The 15,215-nt window shown below is 41.3% G+C and overlaps 1 protein-coding gene across 1 annotated transcript in view; it reads left to right on the top strand.

The window, feature by feature from the left end:
- The window catches only part of MAGT1 (magnesium transporter 1), a 50,288-nt gene that overhangs the window by 12,920 nt on the left and 22,153 nt on the right, over positions 1 to 15,215 (top strand). Inside the window, exons 2-3 of the mRNA XM_019716370.2 lie at positions 2,442 to 2,611; positions 5,155 to 5,272. Of these exons, the coding sequence (XP_019571929.2) occupies positions 2,442 to 2,611; positions 5,155 to 5,272 (288 nt within the window). The remainder of the gene's footprint in view (positions 1 to 2,441; positions 2,612 to 5,154; positions 5,273 to 15,215) is intronic.

The following is a 15,215-nucleotide window of genomic DNA, read 5'->3' as shown; positions in this document are numbered from 1 at the left end:
TCTAGTATGTTCATGTTCCACTTCCAAAGTAGAAAGACACATCCTAATGTCTGTTCTCTAATGACTGAATTTCATGAGAGAGAACTATTTTTAAAGTTTGAACCCCACTGCCCTGGCCAAATTTCATTGTCAGCAATGGGAAATGTAACTGGTCGAATGCTTCTGAATAATGAACCACTCCATGATTTCCCAGCTTTTTATAAATATATCCCTTTGAAGAAGAACAAAACCATAAATTAGCATTAACTGTGCATTGAAATTCTTCTGCGTTGTTTTTATCTTTTCCTGTGTTACTACTCTTGCAAAGTTTGAATATAAGGGTGAAGATGAGGGGCAGTACAAAGAAATATGATTGCATGAATGTCAACTGAAAGTCTTGTTTACTAACTATGCGTCTCTTCCATTGCCTCTTGGTGACTGGCTGTTAAAAAGAAACAAACAAAATTTAGCTCTTTCTTTGTGTAGACATATATTTTCATTTACTTGGGATAAATATTTGGGAATGCAGCTGCTGGATTGTATAGTCAGTATATGGATAGTTGTTTAATTTTTTAAGAAATTGCCAAACTGTTTTCCAGAATGGCTGTACCATAGTACATTCCCACCAGAAATGTATGAGAGATCCATTTTCTCTACATCCTCGCCAGCATTTGGTATTGTCACTGTGTTTTACTTTAGTAACAGGTGTGTAGTGATACTTCATTGTGATTTTTTTTTCCAGATTTTTATTGGGGAAGGGAAACAGTGTGTACTTCCAGGGCTTTTTCCAAGTCATGTTGTTGTCCTTTCAATCTTAGTTGTGGAGGGCGCAGCTCAGCTTCAGGTCCAGTTGCTGTTGTTAGTTGCAGGCGGCGCAGCCCACCATCCCTTGCGGGAGTCGAACCAGCAACCTTGTGGTAGAGAGGACGCGCTCCAACCAACTGAGCCATCCAGGAGCTCAGCGGCAGCTCAGCTCAAGTTGCCGTGTTCAATCTTAGTTGCAGGGGGCGCAGCCCACCATCCCATGCAGGAATTGAACTGGCAACCTTGTTGTCAAGAGCTCCTGCTCTAACCACCTGAGCCATCCGGCTGCCCCACCGGTAGCTCAGCTGCAGCTCATTGTCTTCAGTCTAGTTGTGGAGGGCGCAGCCCATTGGCCCATGTGGGAATTGAACCGGTAACCCTGTTAAGCGCTCGAGCTCTAACCAACTGGGCCATCTGGCTGCCCCAAGCAAAAGTTTTTAATTTTGATGAGGTCCAATTTATCGATTTTTTTCTTTTTATGAATCGTGCTTTTGGTGTCAGGTGTAAGAACTCTGCCTACCCCATGATCCTGAACATTTTGTCCTATATTTTTTTCCTAAAATTTTTATAGTTTTCATTTCTACATTTAAGTATGTGACACATTTTGAGTTAATTTTTGTATAAGTATGCAGTTTAGTTGGAGTTCCATATTTTTGGCTGTGGATGTCCAGTTACTCTGGCACTACTTGTTGAAAATGCTCTCCTTCCTCTATTGAGTTGCTTTTGCACCTTTGTGAAAAATCAGATGGCTATACTTGTGTAGGTCTATTTCTGGGTTCTGTGTTCTGTTCCATTGATCTCTGTGTCTATCCCTTCATAATTACTACCCTGCCTTGCTTACTATAGTTATATATAGTAAACCTTAAAATCAGCTACAGGGATCATTCCCACTTTATAATTTGTTTTCAAGATTGTTTCAACTATCCTAGTTTCTCTGTAGGTGTGTGTAGGGTGTTTGTTTGGTTTTTTTTTTTTTTTGAGAAGCAAGATCTTATGTAAAACTAGCCAGTTGATTTAACTCAACATTGTTCGGAATCTTTGACAAGTGAAAGGGTTTATGATTTTATATTATTTTATTTGTTAGTAAATAATAAGCAATTCACATAACAAATATAGTGTTTGATTAAATCCCATCATGAAATAATTAATTTTAAGAGTAAGTATCATCATTAGGCCAAACTGCCAAATTTTATTTTGAGGTCTCTCACATTTTCTATGTTCCTGCTTGTTAGTGTTGATGTTAAGTAAGTTGCCTAGTTAAAAGGAACTTTAACATGTTGCGTACGGCGGGGTTTAAATCCCTCATACCCCTCTGTTCTGGCAGGTTTTTAAAAGAAACTAAAATGCACTCTTCTCTTTAAAGCGTAAATGCTTCTATGTCATTTATTATTTTTCTATGGAATTTTTTAGGATTTACTCACCTATGATGTTAGTAATCCCTCCTGGTGTGATACTGCAGAAAGCAGCTTCCTTTGTTATTAATGAAACAAATAATTCAATAAAATGTGCAAAGTAAAAAAAGTCAACAGTAAAAACGAGAATTCTCGTTATCCGTCCTTAACGCATGGCTCAGAAAAAAACGAAGATTCTCGTGATCCGTACGCAACGTGTTAAATGCCTTGAGAGTATTAATAGCATGCTCCTTTTGTCTTCTTTAGATGGTGTTATCTGAAAAGGTTAGTCAACTGATGGAATGGACCAATAAAAGACCTGTAATAAGAATGAATGGAGACAAGTTCCGTCGCCTTGTTAAAGCCCCACCGAGAAACTACTCCGTTATTGTCATGTTCACTGCTCTTCAGCTTCATAGACAATGTGTCGTGTGCAAGTATGAACTTTCTACTATACTTTAAAATTAAATAACTCTTAAGATTTTAACCATTTTTCAATCCTAGAAGAACCAAATGAGTATTTGGTACATAAACGAGTGTATGCCTTACTTAGGATATTTATGGTAACACATAATACTATTGCTCTTTTATAATCATTTCCTGGTTGTCCATGTTAGTGGGGAAAACAAAGAGCAAGGGTAAAGTATTGTGGTAGCCATCAGAGGAATAACTTAAAAATCTAACACTCATCTTATAAATTGATGTCAACTGATATGTATAAATGTATGCCAATAGCATTAATATAGCACTTTCAACTTCATACTCTTGTTTTATCAGAACAACCCCAGAAGGTAATAAAGCAAATATTCTGTCATTTTTGGAATAAGTAAGTTCTAAAATTTTAACTGGTCTATCCAAAGCTAGAGATACTTATTAATGCAGTAATAGGGGGCTACATTCAAGATTGGAATTACAAGAGAATTTTTTAAAGAAAATAAATATGCATGATTTAGAGATGTTTCTTTTTTTCCAGATTATTTTGTAGTGGTTGCAAACCTTGGGAATGGAGACTAATCTCACTTAAACTTTTGTCAAATTATGTTTTACTGATTTTATTTTACTGTTTCTGAATGCTTTTGGGAATAAAGATTGGTATTTCTTTAAACAAAAGTACTACGGATAATTAAAAATAGTGGATACTAAAAAATAAAATAGCTTTTGCCTTTTGGTGTTTTTTTACTTGTATTTTTAGATCAGTATGTGTGATCTGGGAATGTACTTTAAATGAAATGTCAAAGCTATTCTGTGAAGCACTAATTCAGTAAAATCTTGGAGGCTTTCCAAATTGTGACAGCATGGGCCCTCATGAAGGAAATAGATACCCTTGTTTCACAATAGTGTGCTATGCTACCCCAAGCCTTGCTAGCTCTTCTTAAAGGATTTTTTCCTTGGAGGAATGATATAGTCAAGATATTTGGTCCTAGAGTCCTTATTTTATGCAGTGTATGCTGAATATAAATTAAAAGTAAATAGAAGAAGGAAAAAGAATAGTGGGTATTAACTGACTAAACTTAAAATCTAGACTTACTGAAAATTCAGTCAGTTCACTAGCAATTAAGAGTACATACAAATGTCAGGGAATAAATACAAACACCTTCATAATTCTGTATTAAATGCAAATTAGTGCAATTCTTGTTAACCTAAGTTTTCATTACTTTCTGCAAGACCAAATTTGCTCACATTATCCTAAGCTCATTCAAAAAATAAAAATTAAGCAATAGCAATATGTATAATAATATATAGTTGGTGCTATCAAGATGACAAGTATAAGCAAGATGCCCTACCCTATCATCTGGCTAGGGAAATTAGTTCCACACCTGAAAATTTCACTGGCCATGTAAGGCAATTTATGATTAAGTACCAAATGAATTGTGTATATAATAAATATGTACTATAAAATTTCAGGAAGGACATGTAACAGGAGAGGTTAGGGTTGACCTAATAGAGAAGATATCACTTGTACTAAGGCTACACGGATGGATCGGTTTTACTTGTAGAGGTAGGATGATCTGGTTAGAAGCAATGATGTGTACAAGGGTACAGAGAAGAATAAATAAAAGGCTGGAATTAAGAGATCCTGTTTGAGATTGATTAGTACTAAGGCTACATAAAAGCTAGGTGCATTATTTGGAACTAGATTATAAAGAACCTTGAATAACCAGTGAAAGAGCTTGGAGACAGTTCTGAAGGTAGAAGACTGTTTTCCACTAAGAGCTTACCCCTTTTCCTGTGCCCTGGATCCCATAAGTTCCTGAAAGGAGTTTCTTGGAGGAGGAGAAACTAGAGACGGTTTTTTAATATTCTAATGTCAGATATTAAGGGTCTGAGTTTAGATAATAGCAATGAAAATAAGTGGGAAGGGATAGAGTTAGAAGATAGTCACAAATGAAGAAGTGTCAGTTCTTAGAAATTGAAAGCATATGGGCAATAAGGGAAAAGTCAAATATTACTTGAGGTTTAAATTAATTTCAGTTCCCTAGATTCTTCTCATTTTTTACCCTAATCAGCTGACTATATTTCATTTACCAAGTAGCATTTTGTACTTTCAATTTTTAAAATGAGTTAATATCACAGTCTACTTTCTCTGGGAAAATACTTCAACCTTATCTTTGAACTCTTAGAAGTAATTTAGGGTATTAAAAATTGTTGTAGAGACAATTAGCTGGATTTTTCCAATGACTACCGAAAGAGCTTTGAGATAAGAAATAGGCGCCAAGTAGGAAGTGTAGTCAGGTAATTACTACTTTCTGTTAAAATCCCCAACACTTGGGGTAAAGCGTCTCTTATGCCAAAACAATGGCAGACTTTGCCAAGGTATGTCCTAACCCTGTCAGTAGAGCCTGACTTACTTGTCTCTCCAACCCCCAACCCCCACTGGAAAAACTGCTGTTGCATCGTTGAATCTGTTTTACTGCTGATAAAACTGAATTGTTTTGCAAAATGTTTTATATACTGTCTTCACCAATCTGATTGCTTACAGGCAAGCTGATGAAGAATTCCAGATCCTGGCAAACTCCTGGCGATACTCCAGTGCATTTACCAACAGGATATTTTTTGCTATGGTGGATTTTGATGAAGGCTCTGATGTATTTCAGATGGTAAGACCTTTGGTTTATTCCGTTAAGTAGGAGTAGGCAACTGAGGATAAAGTGGAATACGTCTTCAGTGGCTACAAGAAGTTAAATGGGACATGTCTTATGTAAGATCAAGAGTAGTTAGTGAAATAAAAGCTAAACGGGAGCTAACCAGGAAATATATAATGATCAATGCTTAACCTATTAGAATTTGGAAATTGGGTAGTAATCAAGTAACACACACACACATTAAAATACAAAACTATCATTTTAACCATTTTAGTGTACAATTTATCAAGTAACTTTTTAAATCACAGCATGAATCCATCATTATGCCACCATTGTAATATTAAAATTCTTAGTAGAGCTAGGTACCTGTCTTTACTCCTTGCTTCTTAACCCTTTTCCTGGGCCCTGGATCCCATACCCAGCCTCTCAACCCTTTCATCTATATTGTTTTTAATTATGACGAATTTTTTTAGAGCAGCTTAGGTTCACGGCAGAATTGAGGGGTACATACAGAGATTTCCCATATACCCCCGCCCCCACACATGGATAGCTTCCTCCATTATCAGCACCCCCAACGAGAGTGGACATTTTTTACAGTTGATGAACCTACATTGACATATCATAATCACCCAAAATGCATAGTTTGATTATGGTTCACTCTTGGTCTTGTACATTCTACTAGTTTGGACAAATGTATAATAACATGTATGAGTCAATATAGTATCATAAATAGGATGAATTGGCAGAGTATGGAGGACATTTAGGGCAGTTTTTACTGCTCTGCCAATTCATCCCATCTCCCTAACTTTTGGTAACCACTGATCTTTTTCTTGTCTCCATAGTTTCACCTTTTCCAGAATGTCGTATAGTTAGAATCATATAGTATGTTTCAGATTGCCTTCTTTCACTTAGTAATATTCATTTAAAGTTCCTCCATGTGTTTTCATGGCTTGATAGCTCATTTCTTTTTAATGTTGAATAACATTCCATTGTTATTCACATACTAAAGGACATATTGGTTGTTTCCAAGTTTAGGCAATTATGAATAAACTATACTCATCTGTGTGTGGGTTTTTTGCAGACATAAGTTTTCAACTCCTTTGGGTAAGTACCAAGGAGTATGATTACTGGATCATATGGTAAGAGTATGTTTAGTTTTGTGAGAAACTGCCAAGCTGTCTTCCACTGTGGTGGTACCATTTTGCATTCCCAGCAGCAATGAATGAGAGTTCCCACTGCTCCACATTCTCACCAGCATTGGTGCTGCCATGTTCTGCATTTTCACCATGCTAGTAGGTGTGTAGAGAGTGCTGGCTCACTGTTGTTTTCATTTGCATTTCCCTGATCATATATTTGGAGCATCTTTCACATGCTTATTTGCTACCTGTATAACTTCTTTGGTGAGGTGTCGCTTAAGATCTTGTGCCCATTATTTTAAATAAAATTTATTGGGATGACAGTGGTTACTAAAGTTACATAGGTTTCAAGTATATAATTCTATAATAAATCATCTATATATCACATAGTGTGTCACCACCCAGAATCAGTTCTTCCATCACCATATATTTGATCCCCTTTACCCTCTTCTACCATCCCCCCTCACCTCTTAACCTCTAGTAACCACTAAACTATTGTCTTTGTCTATGAGTTTTTGTTTCTTCACTTGTCTTGTTCCTTTGTTGTTTTCAGTTTTATATACCACATGTCAGTGAAATCATGGTTCTTGACTTTTTCTGTCTGGCTTATTTCACTTAGCATAATAACCTCAAGATCCATTCATGTTGTTGCAAATGGCACTATTTCATCTTTCCTTTGGCAGGTTAGTATTCCATTGTGTATATAGAAGTGTATACCACATCATTATCCAATCATCTGTTGAGGACACTTTGCTTGTTTCTATGTCTTTGCCACCATAAATAAAGCTGCAATTAACATAAGACCACATACATCTTTTACGGATAGATGTTTTCAGATTTTCTGGGTATACACCCAGGATAGGGATTGCTGGGTCATATGATAATTCTATTCTTAATTTTTTGAGGAACCACCACACTGCCTTCCATAGCAGCTGTACTAATCTGCATTCCTGCCAGCAGTGTATGAGGGTTCCTTTTTCTCCACAGCCTCTCCAACATTTATTTTTAATCTTGTTGATGATAGTCATTCTAACAAATGTGAGGTGTTATCTCATTGTGGTTTTTATTTGCATATGTGCCCATTTTTTTAATAGTGTTTGTTCTCTTACTGTTGAGTTTTAAGAGTCCTCTGCATATTTTAGATAACAGTTGTTTATCAGATGAGTCTTTTGCAAAATTTTCCTCCCAGTCTGTGGCTTGTTGTCTCACTCTCTTAACTTTGTCTTTCGCAGATCAGAAAATTTTAATTTTAATGAAGTACAACTTACCAATTATTTTTATCATGGATTGTGTTTGTGATGTTGTGTCATGCAGGGTGTCACGTGGGGTCTCAGCTCCTGCTCCACGCATAGGAACACAGGATATGGTGAGGCCCAAAAGGAACACCAAAAGGAGCCATAGATAGGGGAGTCATACCACTATATTCTCGCTGGCGGCCAGGCGAGACATAGGAAGTAGGATCTACACGATCCGCAATCCGCCGTCCGCCTTTCTGCCTGCCAACCAGCCAACCAACTAGTGCAGTCATGGCAGTTACATCAGCAGACAGTTGGCCAACCGGCTACAGCCAACGGCCAACCACCACCCGAGCCAGCACCCCCCCATGCGAGGCTGACAGCCTGGAATCTGCTCTCTGGGACTCTGTCCCCACACTCCACCCCTCCAGGGTCTCACCTCACAATCTATGCAACAAGCGTCTTCTATGAGAGGCCCTGTGTAAGGAACCCAGCTCACAAAAAAAAAGGTCCCAGTCCAGTTCAAATAATGTCCCAGGAGGTGTCCGTCAATGTCCACCTACTTTCTAGGCACAGCCAGACTTCCTGGGCACAGCCAGCATTTCTCATGAAAAAGACTGCAGTCTGCGCCAATGTCAACTAGGGCCAAACCCTCTGCACATTAGAAGGTGACCAATGTATATACAGTTCCACGTGGGGCTTCCAGTTCCCACTTGTCTCCTCTGACCGGGTACCTCAGCCCCACCCCTAATGGAGCTGTTCCCGACACAATTGTTTCCAAAGTTCCAACAAGAGTGCATCGGGTTGTTGGTCTACTTTTTCCTGATTAAGCCCTGCTGCCATGAGATCACACCACGTCTGTGTGTGTGTTACTCTCTGAGGCCCGCGACCTCGCCCCCTAGCTTTTGGCTTGGGCTTCCAGGTCTTAAGTTCTCGGACCTCCTGTCTTAACTTCCTTTGCCGCCAGCTTTCAACATCCCCTAGGGTGGCCATGGCAATGGGAATTTCATGGATCCGCCGCCCCACATAGGATGTAAGAATGGCAACCAAGGATCCAAAAGCACTTTCAGTGGCAGTACCCAAAACCAGATCTCTCATGCTGGTTGTAAAACGCTCGTCATCCGGCCCCCGCATGTTAGGGTTGAACATAGTATGTCTCATACCCATTTATGGATGATTTGAGTAAGTTCAGTATACGATGGCCATTTACTCACAGTGTCTGGCATCTTGCCAGCCTCCCCATACTGTGCATACTGAAGCGGTGAGTCACTCCATTAGAGTGTGGTTACCCTGGTCTTGGGCCAACCTATGGCAATTCTGTAACCTTTGTCGCAGGGACGGATGCCCTGTCATGGAAGCTAGCTTTTCCATCTCGCCTGGGGAGCAGAGAATGCTGTCTGCTCCCTCATCCCATAAACGTAGTAGCCAAGCCGAGACTGGCTCTCCAGGGCGCTGTCGGTACTGCCTCCCCAGCTTCTGCAACTCAGTGGGAGGGTACTGGGTGTAGGTTGTGAACTCAGTCATAACTGGGTTGCCAGCAACAATGCCCCCGCGGCCCAAAGGTTGCTCACGCTTTACCTTTTGCTTCATAATGGGTCAGGCCTGGGGGTTGCGAGCTACATTGTCTCCACTTGCGTTGCCCACCTCTGCCTCAGAGTCTCCACTGTGGGGCTCATCCTCTAACAGGCAGACCGGGCTTCCAGCGCCTCCCACTGGGATACCTGGTCCCGCACCTAGGCTATTCCAACAAACGCTTCTTCCTCCGAGTTATGATGCACTGTGGTTAAAACCTCCTCCAACCTACGGTCTCGAGCTTCTAGTGCCTTCCATTGCCTCCCCCTGGGGCTGCTGGTCCTGTACCTGAGCTATTTCATTAAGCGCGTCCCCCATGTTACTACATAATGCGGTGAGGAACATCCATCCCACACGGCCGGCTGTACCCTTCACCTCCTCCTCCTCCTCCGGCAACCGCTCAGCTAGAACCTGAAGGGCCCTTTCCATGCTGGCTGGAGAGCCATCCATTCTGTAGATGAAGATGGGAAGAACTGACTTCCGCTCCTCCTCAGGGGTCCAACTGATGAGAACAGTGGCTGCTGGGTACCACACACTGTGTGGGGGCCACATGTCCTCCTGCCCAGAGTCAGACACCGTTTCTACCTGGCCAGAATCCTGCTCGCTGTGCCAGGCATCCGATTGGGTGGAGGCCTCAGTGCAAGATGTCCGCAACCCTCGGAGCCTACAGCAGCAGCACATTACCAAAAGGAAGGCGACGCCTTCTATGGCCAAGAGACTGGTGTGCCATCTGGAGGCTCGAGTCTCCCAGGCCAACCGCGCCTCCTGTTCCCGGCGCAGCTCCTCACAGGCCTTCTGAAACTGAGCTTTCATATGCATAAGCTGCTCCATTACCTTACGGAGAGTTTCGGTTGACACCAAACCCTGCTCACTGTGCCATGTGTCATGCAGGGTGTCATGCAGGGTCTCAGCTCCCGCTCCACACATAGGAATGCAGGATATGCTGAGGCCAAAAAGGAATGCCTATGGAACCAGAGATAGGGGAGTCATACCACTATATTTCTGCTGGCGGCCAGGCGAGACACATGAAGTAGGATCTACACGATCCGCAATCCGCCGTAGGCTTTTCTGCCTGCCAACCAGCCAGCCAACCAGCGTAGTCACGGCAGTTATAGCAGCAGCCAGTTGGCCAACCAGCTACAGCCAACAGCCAACCACCACCCGAATAACACCCTCCCACGCGAGGCCGAGAGCCTGGAAACTGTTCTCTGGGACTCTGTCCCCACATGTTTTATTTAAAAAGTCATCACTATATCCAAGTGATGTCATCTTGGTTTTCTCCTATGTTATCTTCTAGGAGTTTTATAGTTTTGCCTTTTACATTTAAGTCTGTGATTGATTTTGAGTTGAGTTAATTTTCTTGAACGGTGTAAGGTCTGTAGATTAATCATGTGGGGTGTTTTTGTTTTTGTTTTCTTGCCCATGGATATTCAGTTGTTTTAACACCATTTATTGAAAAGATTGTCCTTTATCCATTTAATTGCCTTTTCTCTTTTGTCAAAGATCAGTTGTCTGTATTTATGTGGATCTATTTCTGGGCTGTCTATTATGTTCCATTGATCTCTTTTTCTACTCTTTCAATAGTACCACACTGTTTTGATTACTATAACTTGAAGTTGGGTAGCGTCAATCCTAACTTTGTTCTCCTTCAATATTGTGTTGGCTATTCTGGGTCTTTTGATTCTCCATGTAAAATTTAGAATCAGTTTGTCACTATCCACAAAATTACTTTCTGGGATTTTGATTGTAATTGCATTGAATCTGTAGATGAAGTTGGGAAGAACTGACTTCTTGACAATATTGAATCTCCTTATATGTGAATATGGAATATCTCTCCATTTCTTTAGTTCTTTGATTTCATCAATCAAAGTTCTGTAGTTTTCCACATTTAGATCTTGTATATATTTTGTTATATTTATACCTAAGTATTTCATTTTGAGGGATGCTAATGTAAATGGTATTGTGTTTTTAATTTCAAATTCCTCTTGTTCATTGCTGGTATATAGGAAAGCAATGGAATTTTGTATTTTAACCTTGTATCCTGCAACCTTTCTACATACCTGTTTCTCCTTGCAATTCTATTAGTTTTTGCCTCACATAGTTTCACACTCTTGTTAGGGACATAAACATTAAGGGTTGTTATGTAGTCTTGGAGAATTGACCCCTATATCATCACGTAATGCCCTTTTTGTCTCTGATAACTTTACTTGTTTTGAAGTGTGCTGTGTCTGAAATTAATATAGCTACTCCTGCTTTACTTTGATTAGTATTAGCATAGTATATTTTCCTCTATCCATTTCCTTTTGCTCTATATGTGTCTTTATATTTAAAGTGGATTTCTTGTAGATAACATATACTTGGGTCTTGTTTTGGAACCACTCTGACAATTTGTCTTTTAATTGGTACATTTAGACCATTGATTATACCGTGTTTCCCCGAAAATAAGACCTAGCAGGACAATCAGCTCTAATTCGTCTATTGGTGCACAAATTAATATAAGACCTGGTATTATGTTATGTTATGTTATGTTATATTACATTACGTTATATGATATTATATAAAACTCGGTATTATATTATTATATTATACCTGGTATTATATTATATTATATTACACCTGGTCTTATATTATAGTACAATAAGACTGGGTCTTATATTAATTTTTGCTCCAAAAGATGCATGAGAGCTGATTGTCTGGCTAGATCTTATTTTCTGGGAAACACGGTATTAGGTTGATGCAAAAGTAATTGGAGTTTAAAAGGTTAAAAATAATTGCAAAAACAAGTTACTTTTGCACCACCCTAATATATAAACTTACACGCGTGCACACACACACACACACACAATTGAATCCATTGTTGGTATTATTTTGAACAAACTGTATAATCTATTAGATTAAGTAAGAATAAGAAAAATGAAAGTTTTACTTCACTTATTCCTTCTTCAGTACTCTCCCTTTATGTAGATCTGAGTTTCTGACCTATCTTATTGCAAGAAGTTCCCTCAATTTTTGTTTGTCTGAGAAAGTCTTTATTTCTCCTTCATTTTTGAAGAATAATTTCACAGGGAACAGTATTCTAAGTTTGTGGTGATTCTTTTTCTCTCAATACTTTAAATCTTTAACTCCATTCCCTTCTTGCTTGCATGCTTTCTGAAGAGAAGTTGGATGTAATTCTTATCTCTCTTCTTGAATAGGTAAGGTGTTTTATTTCTCTGGCTTTTTTCAGAGTTTTTTCTTTATCTTTGACTTTCCGTAGCTTAAAAATTATATTCCTGGATATAGTGTTATTGGCATTTATCCTGCTTGATGTTCTTTGCTTTTCGGTGTCTGAAGATTCTATTGATATGTCCTCTAGCTCAGAGATTCTTTCCTTAGCTGTGTCCATTGTACTAATAAGCCCGTCAAAGGCGTTATTCATTTACTTTCACAGGGTTTACAATCTCTGGCATTTCTTTTTGGTTCTTTTCTAGGAGTACCATTTCTGGTTACCTAGCTCATCTGTTTCTGCATGTTGTCTGTTTTATCCATTAGAACCATTAGCATATTAATCATAGTTTTTAAAATTCCCAATCTGATAATTCCAAAATCGCATCCCTGCCTTGTGTAGTTCTGATACTTGCTGTGTGTCTTCATATTATGTTTTATTGACTTTTGATATGCCTAATGTACTGGGTAAAAGGAACTGCTGTGTGGGGACAGAGCCAGGAGAGTAATTTCCAGGCTCTTGACCTCACATGGAAAGATGCTGGCTCGGGTTCAGATAGCCATCAGCTGTAACTAGTTGGCCATCAGCTGTAACAAGTTAGCCATTGGCTACTGATATAACTGCCGCGACTAAGCTAGCAAGCATGGATTGCAGCTAGCAAGTGGGTGGGTGGTTGGTTGGCAGAGAAGCAGATGGCAGATTGTGGCTATCTGCTTCCTTTGTCTCCAAACCAGCCGCCAGTGAGAAAATAGTGGTATGACTCCCCTATCTATTGCTCTGTTGGTGTTCCTTTATGGCCTCACCATATCCTGCATTCTTGTGTGGGGAGCGGGAGCTGAGTCCCTGTATTACACATGGTGCAGCGAGCAGAAAATGGTGCTGGCCAAAACTCTCCGAAGGATGGTGGAACAGTTTGTGCGAATGAAAACTCAGTCTTGGGAAGCCTGTGAGGAGCAGCGCCAGGAGCAGGAGAGGACATGGATGGCTCCCGACCAGTGTAGAAAGAGCCGCTGGAGAGTTGGACCGCCATGGAGGAATGGGAAGACGTGGATGGTTCTCCAACCAGCATAGGACAGAGAACGTGAAGGTCTTTGCGGTCGTGTGGGCTGGTAAGTGTTTGCTGCGGTGGCCCAGATGTGGGACTTGTAGTCCCAGGAGGAAATGCTTGCTGAGTCCTCGATGAAAGATGTGGGTGAGGTCTAGGTCGTCCCTCAGCCCCAGCTTGGGGAGGACTTGGAGCCCTCACCCTGCAGAGAGGGCACACATTGTGAGGCCAGCACACAGCCCCGGCGAATGACTGTGGATTATGGGGAATTGCCTTCCATCCCTGATTTGATGGACTGCTTGACAGTTTCATTGGGAACGTATCACCAAGTAGTGGAACTAACGGATGTTTACTTCCTGTGTCTTGCCCGGCTGCCAACAAGACTGGTGCAGGAAGACCCCTTGTTGGGGTGCAGGCAGATGTTTGCTTCCTGTGTCTCGACCAGCCGCCGTGGAGAATATGTAATCACCTTGGTTGTGAGCCACTGTTGTTCCAGCACGGTACACTGAGAACCCTGGTTGTGCCCAGGAAGTCTGGCTGTGCCCATAAAGACTGGCTGTGCCCAGGATATTTCATCCACCTCTAGGTTCCTCACATAGGGCCTCTCGTGGAAGACGATTATTGCGTAGATTGTGAGGTGAGACCCTGGAGGGGGGGAGTGTGGCGACAGAGCCAGGAGAGTAGTTTCCAGGTTCTGGACCTCACGTAGAAAGGTGCTGGCTTGGGTAATAGATGGCCATCACTTGTAACTAGTTGGCCATAAGCTGTAACCAGCTAGCCATTGGCCACTGATATAACTGCCCTGGCTAAGCTAGCAAGCGCAGATTGCAGCTAGCAAGTGAGGGGTTGGTTGGTTGGCAGAGAAGCGGACAGCAGATTGCAGCTCCTGCTTCCTGTGTCTCCATCCCAGCCGCCAGAGAGAATATAGTGGTATGACACCCCTATCTGTGGTTCCGTTGGTGTTCCTTTTTGGCCTCACCATATCCTGCGTTCTTGTGTGGGGAGCAGGAGCTGAGGCCCTGCATTACAGCTGTAAATTGACCTTTGGTAATGTGGTGTTGAGGTGGGAGGGGAACGTTCTGTAGGTTCTATGATTAGGTCTCAGGCGTTTATTGAACCTATGCCTCTCTGGACTATGAACTTCTCAAGAGTTTCTCAGATTTTTCCCTACCCCCTTAGGAGACAGTATGGCTGGAGTGAGCTAGAGTTGGGTATTTCCCTTCTTCCAGGTCAGTAAGGATCTGATGATGCCCCAGCAGATTAGGCTTTGGTTAACTAGTTTCCACTGAGGCAGGTCTTGTTAAGAAGGACAGAGTGCTCTAGGGTATTTCAAAATGGTTTGTTTTAGCCTCCTCCTGCTGGAAGCACGAGGAGATTTTTTTCCACTATTTATTGAGGGAACCTGGTTGAGGTCCTGAGGTAAATCTCACAATATTGTAGCCCATTCCCCACCACTGCCATGACTGTGTGCCCCTGGGCTTTTTAACTCTCAGAGTTGTCCACACTGAGCTTCTAGCAATTAGTTAGAGGTCAGGTTTCGCTACTCTGAGAATGGTTTCTTTTTCCCCCCCATTTCTTCCGCCCCCCCACACTCTGGTTCAAGCCGTTGTTTCTCAGTCTAGTTGTGTAGGACACAGCTTCCTGTCACATCCTGGTATTATGAGCCTTGCACTCCCCTCAGCTGAGGCAGTCGGTTGCCAGTCGTCAGTGGACCGCTCATAGCACCTCATGGCAGCTCTTGCCAGCTGTCGGCCGCTCACGATGG

The sequence above is a fragment of the Rhinolophus sinicus genome, chromosome 18, assembly GCF_057876585.1.
Source record: "Rhinolophus sinicus isolate RSI-liver-muscle chromosome 18, RSI-T2T, whole genome shotgun sequence".
Classification (NCBI taxonomy): domain Eukaryota; kingdom Metazoa; phylum Chordata; class Mammalia; order Chiroptera; family Rhinolophidae; genus Rhinolophus; species Rhinolophus sinicus.
Note: the sequence above shows the minus strand (reverse complement) of the source record. Positions and strands in the feature narration are given on the sequence as shown.